This window comes from Benincasa hispida, chromosome 11 (assembly GCF_009727055.1).
Source record: "Benincasa hispida cultivar B227 chromosome 11, ASM972705v1, whole genome shotgun sequence".
Classification (NCBI taxonomy): Eukaryota; Viridiplantae; Streptophyta; class Magnoliopsida; order Cucurbitales; family Cucurbitaceae; genus Benincasa; species Benincasa hispida.
The window spans coordinates 59,765,544-59,778,548 of NC_052359.1; the positions used below are offsets into that span (position 1 = coordinate 59,765,544).

At 29.6% G+C, this 13,005-nt stretch overlaps 1 protein-coding gene and 1 non-coding gene across 3 annotated transcripts; one reads left to right on the forward strand and one right to left on the reverse strand.

Moving 5' to 3' along the window:
- Nucleotides 1-1,621: 1,621 nt before the first annotated feature.
- TRNAP-AGG lies at nt 1,622-1,693 on the reverse strand. The gene has a single exon. It is a non-coding gene; the product is annotated as a tRNA-Pro (tRNA).
- Nucleotides 1,694-3,585: 1,892 nt separating this feature from the next.
- Nucleotides 3,586-4,955, forward strand: LOC120090009. Of its 2 annotated transcripts, XM_039047482.1 has the most exons (3): nt 3,592-3,981; nt 4,199-4,286; nt 4,397-4,955. In XM_039047482.1, the coding sequence occupies exons 1-3, from the start codon at nt 3,724-3,726 to the stop codon at nt 4,780-4,782; spliced, it is 732 nt and encodes a 243-aa protein (XP_038903410.1). In that variant the 5' UTR covers nt 3,592-3,723; the 3' UTR covers nt 4,783-4,955. The 2 variants fall into 2 exon arrangements, with proteins under 2 accessions (XP_038903412.1, XP_038903410.1); XM_039047484.1 differs by lacking the exon at nt 4,199-4,286 and having other exon boundaries at nt 3,586-3,981.
- The last annotated feature ends 8,050 nt before the right edge of the window (nt 4,956-13,005 follow it).

Sequence of the window (13,005 nt, forward strand, 5' to 3'; positions counted from 1 at the left end):
AATTAATAAATAAATTTTTAATGTTATAATGTTACATTTTGTTAATTCTACGATAGCAAAGAAAATGCCATTAAAAACTAATAAATAAAGGGAAACGGGATAATATAGCAAAATTTTAGGTTTTGTTTGGATATCGGCATAATTCATAATTAATAAGATTTTTGGCAAACCACATCTATGGTAAGTGTAGATTGATCATTGTGTTCCAAAAATACCCTCAAAACATAATCTTTCACCCAAATTTAATTACATTACATTTTTTTTTAGAAAAAATATTTATGTATCCAAATTTGATATTATAGTTTTCAAAATCCCTTCATTCTCAATTCTCTTTCTTCTCTTGCTTTCCTCCTTATTTTCCGTCTTCTCCCCCATCACACGTAACACACATTCTGTCTGAAACCAAGACCCACCACCACAAGTAAGATCGAGGATTGTATTTACCTTTAGATTCTAACGCCTCAGAGTTTCTTTCTAAACTCATACCTCATTGCTTGTCGTTTTTCTTTAATTTCCTATAGATTTTTCTTAATTTCTCTTTTAGGTTGTTGACTAAAAAGTTTGAGATTTTTTCAATTTTTTTGCCCTTTAATCTTGTGATTTTGTTTCAACATGAATGTAAGGCGGTTTCACAAGTCCATGATTTCTTTTCCTCTTTTGGTTCATATTTTAATTTTTCAAGAAAGTACATTATGCATCTTTTTTAGGAGTTTATAATATTTTAAAATCATAAATGGTTGGTTTGAATATCCAAAAACTTTGTAATTTTACTTATACTTTTAAATTTTTGTTTTTAACTCTTATGCTTTTATTTGCACTTTCTAATACACATTAAGTTTAAATATACTTTTAAAATATAGTTTAGGATTTTTTTTTGGCAAAGTTAAATCTAATTTAAGTATATAGAGTATTTGTTGTAACAACTCTGCATTTCTTATATGTTTTAGATTTTGTAATATTTCTACACTGTATTTGTTATATTTTATAGAGTTTGTACAATATATTCCTTATCGATTACCTTTGAATAACATTAATTTTCAAGTAATTGTGTTTTTTAAAATAATCAATTGCAAATTATATGCAAATAATTTAAGTTAAAAGCATACTTCTTTTTTTTTAAAAAAAAAATAGTTGATTTCTATTTCATGCCTAGTGGTAAACATGATCGATTTAAAATTTCTAATAATTGAGTTAAATAATTTTTTAATATTATGTATGTTTTATTTTTTTCCATTTTAATAGTAACGAAATCTAGGTAACTAGGATTTGATTTTATCTCATAACTTGAATTACTAATAAGTAAGATTTGATAAGATTATTTTGATCCATTGAAAATTTGAAATAAATAATTCAGACAAGTTTTTTGCCATTTATCTAATTTCGAAATTTTTTTGTCATTTATTAAAATGAAACTTACTATTTGTTATTTCTTTTGTTAGCCCATAAATAAACTCTTTTTTTTTTCCTCTCTTGTTAACCCATTTCTCACCGTGCAGTAAATGATAGGTTGGTTCTCAAGAAACGCAGCCCAAATTTGCCAAGCCCTCTAGCAAAAGCCTGACCCATTTCAAATTTGGGCCGGAATTACTGCAGGCCCAAATAGAAAAAATTTAACAATACAGGGGCATTCCGAGAATTGAACTCGGGACCTCTCGCACCCTAAGCGAGAATCATACCACTAGACCAAATGCCCTTTTGTTGGTAACACAACGCATTTACAATTATTTAATATATAACAAAATATTTATGACGTCCCTTATTATTTATCTTTTCATTCAATATTAATATATTGTGTAAATAGTCGTATCTCAACCTCTCAAAAGTTATCACGGACAAATAGCCAATGGAAAGGATAATATTCTGCTCAATTATATTACAAAAGGTAAAGAATTTGACCTAACAAAAAAACATGATTAAATTGAAAACTTGGTTTCTGGAAAATTTTAAAATTTAATTCTTAATTTATAATTAGATTTTAGATTATATATTTTAATAAAAAAAAATATTCATAAATATTTTCTAGGGTATGAATGGTTGATGCCAAAATTCGTATAGAGAACAAGAGATTTACCTTCACGTGACATAGGATAAATTTGTTTTATAGAGGAAAGAACGTGATCTAAAAAATGGAAAGATATACACACCTGTGTGGTGTTTGCTACATACTCTTTGATGTTTTAAGTCAAATAGTGGATCGGCATAGCAAGTTAATAGCTTGTGAATGGAGAATGAACTTACATCTCTCCACATACTATCATGATATTTTCATAAGAGTAACTGACCTAGGTTGTCTCAATAGAGTTTCAAAATCGCTTTGGGATAAGTCTTCAACTCACCAGGTTGAGGGGCATACTCTATTTCTCATTTAGCTAGGCCAAGGTCGAGCACCTTCCCTTAAGCCTATTTTGGTCTGATGATGTTTTAGGTTGGTGCATGTATAGGACTTGCCTCATTAACTATTTCACATTGATTTGGGCCTTGACCCGAGCTAACCATCTCCTAGGGGTGTTCATGAGTTGGGTTGGATTGGGTTGAAATACTTTTTTGACTCAACCCAATTGTTCGGATTGTAAATTTTTCAACCAACGTTTATTAAAAAATGAACCCAACCCAACCATGAAATATTTGGGTTGGGTTGGTTCGGGTTGATCGGATTATTTATTTAAAATTTTGTTCTAAAAGGAAGTAAAACGTAAATATGTAAAAATCGAATTTGATTATTTTCATATATTGAATTAAGATTAACAACTCAATTTCAATTTATATAGTGAAATTTTAAAGTGTAAAGAAACTACTTTTAAAAGTTGTTAAATAATAAATTATTCAAAAAATATTGAAATTAAATAAAACTAAAATTAATATATGTATAAATAATTGTTTTATAAGTAATAAAAAATATATTTTAAAGTTAATAATAAACTCGGGTTGGTTTGGATTATATTAGGTGAACCATGAATCAACCCAACCCATAAAATTTTCATTTATTTAAACTTAATCCAACCCAAATGAGTTGATAACCCAACCCAAACCGTACAGGTTGGATTGGTTTGATCAATTTTTTCGGGTCATAAGGTTTTTTGAACACCCCTACCATCTCCCATTTTAAGCTTCGGATGCTTTTTTTTTTTTTTTCAAATCTTGTTATTTCTCGGGCTCATTGTTTTTGTCTCTACTATATTTTATTATACTTTTCGGTCCAAAATCATTTGTAACGAAAACTATATTTATAAAGATTTTATCAAACCATCATAGAAACTATTTATAATTTTTTTTTTTTCAATTATAGAGACTAAATTATAATTTTCTTCCAACCATGAAAATAAAAATTGTAATTTAACCCTCAATCATTTAATCTATTTGCTCTGACACATCACTAAAACTCAAATCAAGTGAGAGAATAATTTTCTAAAAAGAGTTGCCCTTGTACCTACAATATGGGGGCAAAACAGTAATTTACGATAAAAAGAAAAAAAAAGAACCTAAAGATATGGATTCATATTCACTTGTGACCACATCCTCCAATATTCCTCCAAAGGGAGTCCACTTCCACTCAAACTTATTCTTTGTTAATTATTATTTTTTTTTTTTCCTTTTGGCTTTCACTCATTCCTTGTTGTTTCATTTCCACCACAACTCTCTCCTCTTCCATTGTTTTTATATCCCAAACTTATACTCCTTTTTTCTCCCTTTCTTTCACTCTTATTTTCTTTCTCCCTCTCTTCCATGGCTATGAACACAAATACTTTATGTCTAGTTTCAACCATGGATCGCCTTTGGTACCACCAAATCATTCTTTGGTCAGATCCATTGAGTTCCCATATTCCCAATTTTCTCAACACATCATCTTTTCATTTCACAAACTTCCCTTCTTCCCCTTCTCCCTCCCCTCTCCCATTCTCACCTCTAATGGATCAATCAATTCTTCCCTCCTCTTCGCCGTCCCCTTCGGTTTCCTCCGACAACATCTCCCTCGTCTCACAGGTAACCCTCGATCTCTCCTTCATCCTGTTGCGATACATCATTAAGTTCATCTTGATTAAGTTATGATATATCCAACAAGTTATTTGTTTCAAGCTTAAAAAATCAACGTGATTAATAAGTCCGACAATGATTTTCAATATTAATTAAGGAGAAAATGAATGACGAGACTGTAAACGTATATATCACGTCAAAAACAGTTTATGTTTGGTTTTAACAGGATTACTATAGTAATGATGAAGACAAAAACAAACAAGATGGGAAGAAAGAGCCAAGTGAAGAAAGTCTCAACAATCTCAAACTTTCAGGTTCAATATAAAATCAAAATTTTTATAACGAACATCATAATTAAGCTTTGGAAACTCAATTGAGTTACATATAATTTATGTTATATATTGATAAGAACTCTTGTGTGTAGTGGGAACAAAATTGAACAAATCTACAAGTTGTAAAAGCTTGGGGGAGTTGGAACTTGAAGAAGTTAAAGGGTTTATGGACTTAGGGTTTGAATTTAAGAAAGAAAATTTGAGCCCTCGAATGGTGAAGTTGCTACCTGGCTTACAAAGGCTTAGAACTGATCAAATAAACAAACAAAATCTCGAAGAAGAAGACGACGACGACGACGACGAAAATGATGATGATAAGAAGAGAGATATAGCAAGACCATATCTTTCAGAGGCATGGACAATAAAAAGATCAAATTCTCCTCTTTTAAATCTAAGGATGCCAAAGGTTTCTTCAACCTCTGACATGAAGAAACACCTCAAGTCTTGGGCTAAAACTGTTGCATTTGAAATTCAATAAAATTCTTTTTTATTTTCAAACAATTCTTTTTTTTTTTCTTCAACATATATACACAGTAATAGTATAATTTACAAGTTATCCTTTCACAGTTTTGAAGAGGATTTCCCCCCTTTTTTATTCAAAAAAAAAAAAAAACAACAAACAAACAATAATTATACAAACAAGCCAATTTTGAATATAATTTTGGTCCCCATAGTCAAATGTTTTTGGCACATTTTTTTTAGTTCAACCATGATAGCAATTCTTATGAATTATGTACAGATGGATTTATCTTTCACTTTTGCTATTTTGTTATTACAACCTAAAATGTTGTAAAAAAGAATAAATGAAAAAAACTGTACTTTGTGTATATAATTTAATCATTTTGGTCTCCCAAGTTTGTTCAATTTTAATCCCCTTTCAGTTGTCTAATTTTAGCCATTGTACTTTTTATTATTGTAAGTTCAATATATCATAAAGTTAGTCTTTCAAAGTTAACTTTTATTGAAATTGGTTAATTAATAATAATAAGAATAATTTTCATACAAAGGAATACAATGTATGAATATGCTTTCAAAATTTATAGTAAAAATGTTAATAGATAAGAAAAAAATTCGTATTAAAAGTACAAAAACTAAAAGTGAACAACTGAAACTACATAAATTAAAAATTAGACAAACTTCAAAATATATAGACCGTATTTCAATTTTTTTTCTTTCACTTATTTTTTTAATAGAAATAAAAAGAGAGAGTGAAAGGATAAATTGTAGTGTTGTAAGACAAGTGAATAATAAATGAAAGGGAAAAGGCCAATAATCAAGTTGAAGTTTATATGTATGTAAAGATTCCCAATGTCACTGTTGATTGAGTTTTTGTCACAAAATGATGAAGTGGAAGTTCATTTTTTCCTTTGCTTGTAAATGGGTCACACTTTTATAAATGGTCATATTTTTTTCAAATTAATCATTTAAGTTATCCAAGTGTACATGATGTATAAATATTGACATTTATCATTCTTTTTAGTACGATTGCAAGAATGAATAATCGAATATTCAACTTCTAAAGAGAAAGGACATGTTAATTACTGCAAAGTTAAAATCATTTTATCATTGACATTTATCAAACTTTCGTTGAATATTATTTTAGTCGAACAACATAATTAAGCTAAAGTATTTGTTTTGAAACACAAATTCATAATATTTATAAGCTTACATTATTTCGTTTAGAATCGTACTAAAAGTTAACTTATATTGAGAATTAGAGTCGACTATGCCTTTTCAAACTTCGTTGATTTTATTTTTCTGTTCAAGGATGGAATGGGAGGGGGGAAGGATTTTTTACATTAAGGAAAAAAAAAACCTTCTTTAGGCCCTATATTTCAAAAATGTTTTTAAATTTGAATTTTTTCAATAAAGACTTTTAGTATTATTTTTGGACAAATTTACCATTTTTTATTATTTTTATTCTCGATTTTTATATATATTTCCCTATTTTCAAACTTTCTAAAATACATTTATTATGGAGAGAGAGAATATTCATTTAATATAATTTTTTTCCTCCATATTTTCAAATGGAGAGAGAAACTGCATTTAATGATTTTTTTTTCTATTTTGGTTTTGGTTTCACTTTTTTTTTTTTTTTGCCGATTCATGGTTATTTAAAATATATCTAAGAACATTTTGTTAGGTATTTGAAAATATTTTAACCAATATGTGAAATATACCACAATATATAAATTCAATATTTAACATAAATCACCATATAATGCATTTATTATGAAGAGAGAAAATGCATTTATTATGATTTTTCCCTTTTTTGATTGTAGAGATAAAATGCATTTGATATTTTTTTTTTCCATTTTCATTTGGAGCGAGAAAATGTCTTCTAATATGATTTTATTTTCTATTTTGTTTTTTATGTTGATTTTTGTTATTATGTGAAATGTTTCATTGTTTGTTCACTTCTACATGTAATATATTCCGTTTTTTATGTGGAAACATTCTAAAAATATATATGAAATATATTTGATAACTACTCAAATATTCATGGTTATATTTAAATATACCTTAGAACATATATACAAATGTGTATATATCATATATCATAAATTCTAAGTAGTCAAAAATCAAAGGAAAAAAATATCTACATAGTATATAAATCATAGATGGACTTGATGTTCAACATAAAATATATATATATATATCACAAACAAGAAATCTAAATACAAAAATCATCATCATTTATATAAAATTATATATATCACAATATATATATCATCATCGTTTATATTAAACCCCCACCATCGACCGAATTTTCTTGCCTAGCTCCATCAACTAACCCTGCCTGAGTCCGCACGCAGATCTGCTCGGGCCCTATGCCGGAAGCTTTGCCACATCATCTGTTTGCTCACGCTCGGTGCCGAAAATTTTGCCACGTCGTCCATTTGCCGTCAACTGGATCTGCCCGAGTCCGCGTCGGATTTGCCCGCGCTCAATGCCGGAAGCTTCGCCTCGCACCATGCCATCTCACACCATCCATCTACAACCACGTTGTCGTCTGCTCGAACCATCGTCAGAGATTCTCTCTCCCCACGTTGTCGTTTACCGCCTGCAATTCACACCGCTGGAAGGAGAAAGGAGAGGGGGGAGGGTTGGAGGAAGAAATGAGTGTGAATTATGGGAGAGAGAATATATGAAATATATTATTGGGGAGAAAGAATATATGCATGAGAGAGAATATGCATAGGAGAGAGAGTATGTATGGGGGAGAGAGAAATAAATAAATAAATAAAACGTAGGTGAAGGTTAAATTGTAAATAACTACTGATACTAGTGAAAATAAGGAGGCCAATAGGTCTTTTTATAAAAAATGAAATGATCAAGACATTAACTAATATGTGTCTATTCTTTAGGATTTTTATGTAGAAATCCCCCCAAGAAAAGAGAGTAGGCTAGCCCTCATAAAAGACTTACATCCCTTAAAATGGGCCTCTTTAGTTGGAAAGCCCGAGCCTTGGGAATAACGAGTCTCATTGGGTGTTGAATCTATTTTTCACTTGATGAGATAAATAGCAAATTTTAAAATTTCATTTGGAAAAGTAGCAAAAAAATTTAAAAAACGTAAAAATAGCAAAACAATTTTTTAAAATAAAAAATATTAATTAGAAAATATCCAAATTACCCATTCACACTAAACCTGATTAAATCATATATCACAAACAAAATAAAATCCAAAGAAGTTAATTCAATGCAAATACACTGTAATTAGGGGTGGAAACGGTTCGGTTTGGTGGTCAAACCGAACCTAACCGAATTTTTTAAAATGTGAAACCGAACCAAACCACGTATATGTGGTTCGGTTCGGTTTCAAATTCGGTTTTGACATTTTAAAAAAATCCATGTCATATTCTTTTTTAATTAAAAAGCAGTTCGGTTTGGTTCGGTTTTAAATTCAATTTTGTTCTTTAAATTAAAAGCGGTTCGGTTTTAAATTCGGATTTACTCTTTTTTAAATATATAAATAAATAAATAAATATATTAGTTAAAAACGGTTCGGTTCGGTTTTGAAATTCGATTTTCAAAAGTGAAACCGAATCGAACCAAATTAATTCGGTTTTAAAATTTCTTCAAATCAGATCGAACCGCATTTTTCGGTTTCACTAAGTTTTTGGTTCGGTTCGGTTCGATTTTTAGAAATGGTTCAGTTTTTGCGGTTTGAATGACCACCTATTGCATTACATTAAACCAGATGTCGTCCAACATCCTTTGTTAGATAGCAACCAAAATTACCACCAAATTAAACTCTAAAACAATCCTTAATTTAATTTGAAGCCAATCATGTCATAGAAAAACCAAAACTTTAACAAAAACCTACAACAAAAGCTCCCGATAATCACCTAAATATCACCTAAACACTGATGACCAACTCTTCTTACGACCCCAATGGCAGCAATAGTGATGGTGTCTGGTAATTAATGGTGGAAAAGAAATCTAAAGAATGAGAGAGGAAATGAGAAAAAGAGAGTGAATGATATAGGAAGATCCATGGCACTTATCGAAGCAAACTTTCGCGATGACTGCAGTTTCAACAAAAACGATGACGTGTGGTGGACTGCATTCTAACAGAATGACATGGATACTGGTGTGAAGCAAAGAGTGTGAAGCAAAGAGTGTTGCTCTTCATGCGAAGGAGGGGTGGGGGGAGGGGGGAGGGCTTTGTGCAGCGGTTAGGATAACTAGATTTTTTTTCTCCAATTTGTTTAACTTTATTTTATTTTTTTATATATTATTTTAACTTTAAAAACTTATTTAAATATGTTTATATAATAATAATAATAATAATTTCTCTTTTCCATCTTAAATTCCCAATATATCGATATCTTCTAGATAATCTTTCCAATAAACTCAATTTTGATTCTAAAAATTTTAAATTAAAATAAATACATTAGACTTCCAAAATTATGAAACTTACATTCAAAATCTCCAATTCAAAATAATAAAAACTAAAATATTTTAATTTAATCTATTAAAGTCAAATTAAGCCATATTTTGATTTTATCGAGCCCACACTTATTTCAAAGACAAAATCCATAATTAAATTTGAATTGATTAAAAATAACCATTTTTTTTAAAGGTTATGAGTGTTGCATAAAACCTCATAACTTACCTTAGCACTGTATGTGTAAAGGTAAATTAGTTAAATCTAATCACTTTATATTACTATTATACTGTGTTTGTAAATGTATATTAGCTAATTACCATATTATATTGATAGAGTTTTAAGAAGATGCAATATAGCGTTATAATTAGTAATCATGAAAAATGATGGTTAAAGTCTTTATAACTTCACACTACAACTACACTATATGTGTAAATATATGATAGTTAAATTTCATAACTTCATATTAATATAATATTAAATAAGACATGATAAGAATACAAACGAATACATTGGAAAAAAATGAAAACAAATAAATAACAATATGTATAAATAAATGAAAAAATGATTTAGATAAATATTAAGAAAAGAAAGATACATATGAGATATTTGAGGAGAAAAATTAGGAGGGATTATTTGTTTAAATAGAAAAATATATTAATCAAATTCGAAGATTTATTTGAAGAGAGATATTTGGGGAGAAAGCTAGGAAGGATTATTTGTTTAAATGCAAAAATATATTCGTTTTTTGGTTTTTATTTAATCTGATTATGATGAAAACTAATAACCCAATAGTTAATAATTATACTGTATATATAAATGTTAATAACTCAGTTTTCAACAATTACACTGTATAACTATAGATCAGATTGATGGCAAATAAGGAATTAGAAAAAGTCAGAACACGTGATCCACAAGTGATTTGCTAAAATTCTTATTAAATTTTTCGAATTGAAACCTAAAATTATGCTATATACTCCAGTTTTTACTCCAGTTTTTAAGGACTCACAAGAGAAATAGCTAATTTTAAAGTTTCATTTGAAAAAATGGCAAAAAGATTTCAAAATTATAAAAAAAAAAAAAATCAATTTATATAATAGAAAATACTAATTATTAAATGACAAAACTACCCTAAAACAACAAAATTAAGTACAAACGATAATGCAAAGATACACTGCTTCAAAAACAACTCGAATACCACAAATACTCTCTACCTAAACACTCTAGAACCATGAGTACACAGTATCTAAACATTCCAGAAGCAAAAATTAAAAATCACCTAGTATGATCTTTTACACTTCTGATTATCTATAGAATGCGTGTATGTCAGAAGATGACGACCAGACAGTGGGGTTCATTAGAAACTTATGGATGTCCATGGCAATGGACTTCCTTTAAGGTGAGAAAGAGCAAAGTTGATTTAGCAGTAGGAGTCATTAGAAACTTATGGATATCTATGATGATGAACTTCCCTCAAGTTGACAAAAAGCAAAGTTGATTGTACCAGTGAAGTTATTGTTTACAACTGAATATTTGAAGAAATTGCAACTTCCGAATGATGTGACTATTGGAAATATGATTACATTTGACACTAAACTAGTTGCAAGGAGTTTCATCATTTTCATTCCATGTGACCATTTTTCTCATTGGATCTTGAAAGCCAACTTTAAACACTATCAATACCAAAATGTCATTGTTGAAAATGATGTTTAAAGTAGAAACAAAAGCAGGATATATGTGTGCGAGCGAAAAAGTTCGGTGATCTAGCAAGGGTGGTCGTCAAAAGCTAGTCAAGACGATGAAATTCAAGAAAGGTTGCTGAGATTGATAGTGAAAAAAAAAGATTTTGGGGACGACTAAGTGAAGAAGATGAGTAAGGTGAGATCTAGGGTTTTTTTAATCTTATTTTAATAATAATAATAATGATAATGATAGTAATAATAATATTAATATTAATAACTGAATAATATATATATACACATGTTTCAAACATTTAAAGTTTAATTCCCATTTATATGTTTTTTTTAAGTACACCAAGCCATTTTTACGTGTTTCTATATGAAATATTGAAAACATCGAAAATATGAAAAAAAATCAAACTAATTTGATAACAATATGTATAAAATAATGAAAAAAAATATTTAGATACAATTGAATTTGTAACAAACATTTAAGCAAATAGAAAGTTAGTTAGATAAAATCAAATTTGATGATAAAAAATAAGTTCAAAAATAAATGGGAGAGAAAATCAGGAAATTTTTGTTTATTGTGATTAATTCAATAAGTAGTTAAATAAATCTAATTTGATAATAAAATATAAATTCAAATATAATTTGGGGAGAAAAATCATGAAGGAAGTTCATTTATTTATAATTACACTGTATTTATAATTTCATTTTCATTTAAGCTTCAACAATTTCATTGTATTTATAACTCCATCAACCATAAAACCTACGAAAGAAACCTTACTTGTTGTAGAGAACATCAAGAATGCAAAAGTGAATGCTTATTTAACATAATAAGATGATAATAAAGAAAAGATGATTAAAAAATAAAAAATGATTAAATTTAAATGAAATATACAGTTTGTTAGAAGATAATATGTATAAAATATTAAGTAAAATCCTAACCAGGATAAAAAAAATTTATTTTGAATTTAAAATGATAAAAAAAACCAATAAAATAATGTAAAACATAAAGATAGATTATAAATTAAAATCAAAATGGTGATAAACAAATTAAAGATTAATTAATTCTGAATATTTTCGAAAAGTGGTTAAATCAAATCAAAACAGATATAAAACCGTTAATTCAAATTTTAAACTGAGAGAAAAATTCGACAGATTTATCTCTTGAATTCATTAGGTTGAAGTCTCATAACCGACAATTCCATTATATGTATTTCTATTGAGAGTTGATACACGATCTTCTAACAGACGATTCTATCTACATTATATTCCTATTGAGAATTTATACACGGTAGAACAATTATACAGTATTTGAAAAAACTGTTAATCGACCATACCAGGGGAAATTTGGGGACAAAAAAAATATATGTCATGTGCGTGGTGTCACGGTCGTACTTCTCCAACCGTGCGACACCATGATTCACCCGTGATCATGATCAGCCTTAAGGGATGCTCAAGCCCCAATTCACATTTTGCTCGACTCTTTGAAGCTTCGTCAGACCTTAGGCGAGGTTATTCTATCCTCAATTGAACTCAACTCATGTGGAACTGAACTTCACTCGACCATACACGTCGCCCGTACGTGTATTTTCCCTCATGTGCAACTCCTAACCGACTTACCTCTACTCTAGGCCAAGTCCTGAGGCTCGACCTTGCCCATATATGAGGCTAAGTTCATCATAATACAACGCCGCATCTCTTTCCGCCATCTTGGTTCCCAATAACACGTCTTCCATACTTCTACATCGCTTCAAAACTCCACGGGGATGAATTCTGGCCCTTCGTTGGGCCAAAACAAGCTTATAACCCTTTATTGGGGCTTACCGGGTGATTCAGACACTTATCGAGGCTTTCCAAGACATAACAATGCTTGTCGGGATCTATCGGCCTACTTTGGCACTTAACGGGCTTCTATCAGCCTAATGGTCACCTACCGAGCTTTACCGAGCCATTATACTGCTTATCGGGACAACTTGAACAAGTATAGGGCCACTAGAAACTATCGAGTCACACTGATGCCTTAGGATGCCATCCTCAGTGTCGAGATGTCATCAGCTTCCTTTCTCCTGATTGGGCACACTTATCGAGAACCATCATCAACCAACCCATGGAAAACAAT

Bases quoted from the DNA above. Each gene is read 5' to 3' on its own strand.
- LOC120090009 (XM_039047482.1), top strand. From the start codon at position 3,724: ATGGCTATGAACACAAATACTTTATGTCTAGTTTCAACCATGGATCGC. The intron at 3,982-4,198 runs GTAACCCTCGAT...TGGTTTTAACAG, and splicing joins ACATCTCCCTCGTCTCACAG to GATTACTATAGTAATGATGA. The intron at 4,287-4,396 runs GTTCAATATAAA...TCTTGTGTGTAG, and splicing joins CAACAATCTCAAACTTTCAG to TGGGAACAAAATTGAACAAA.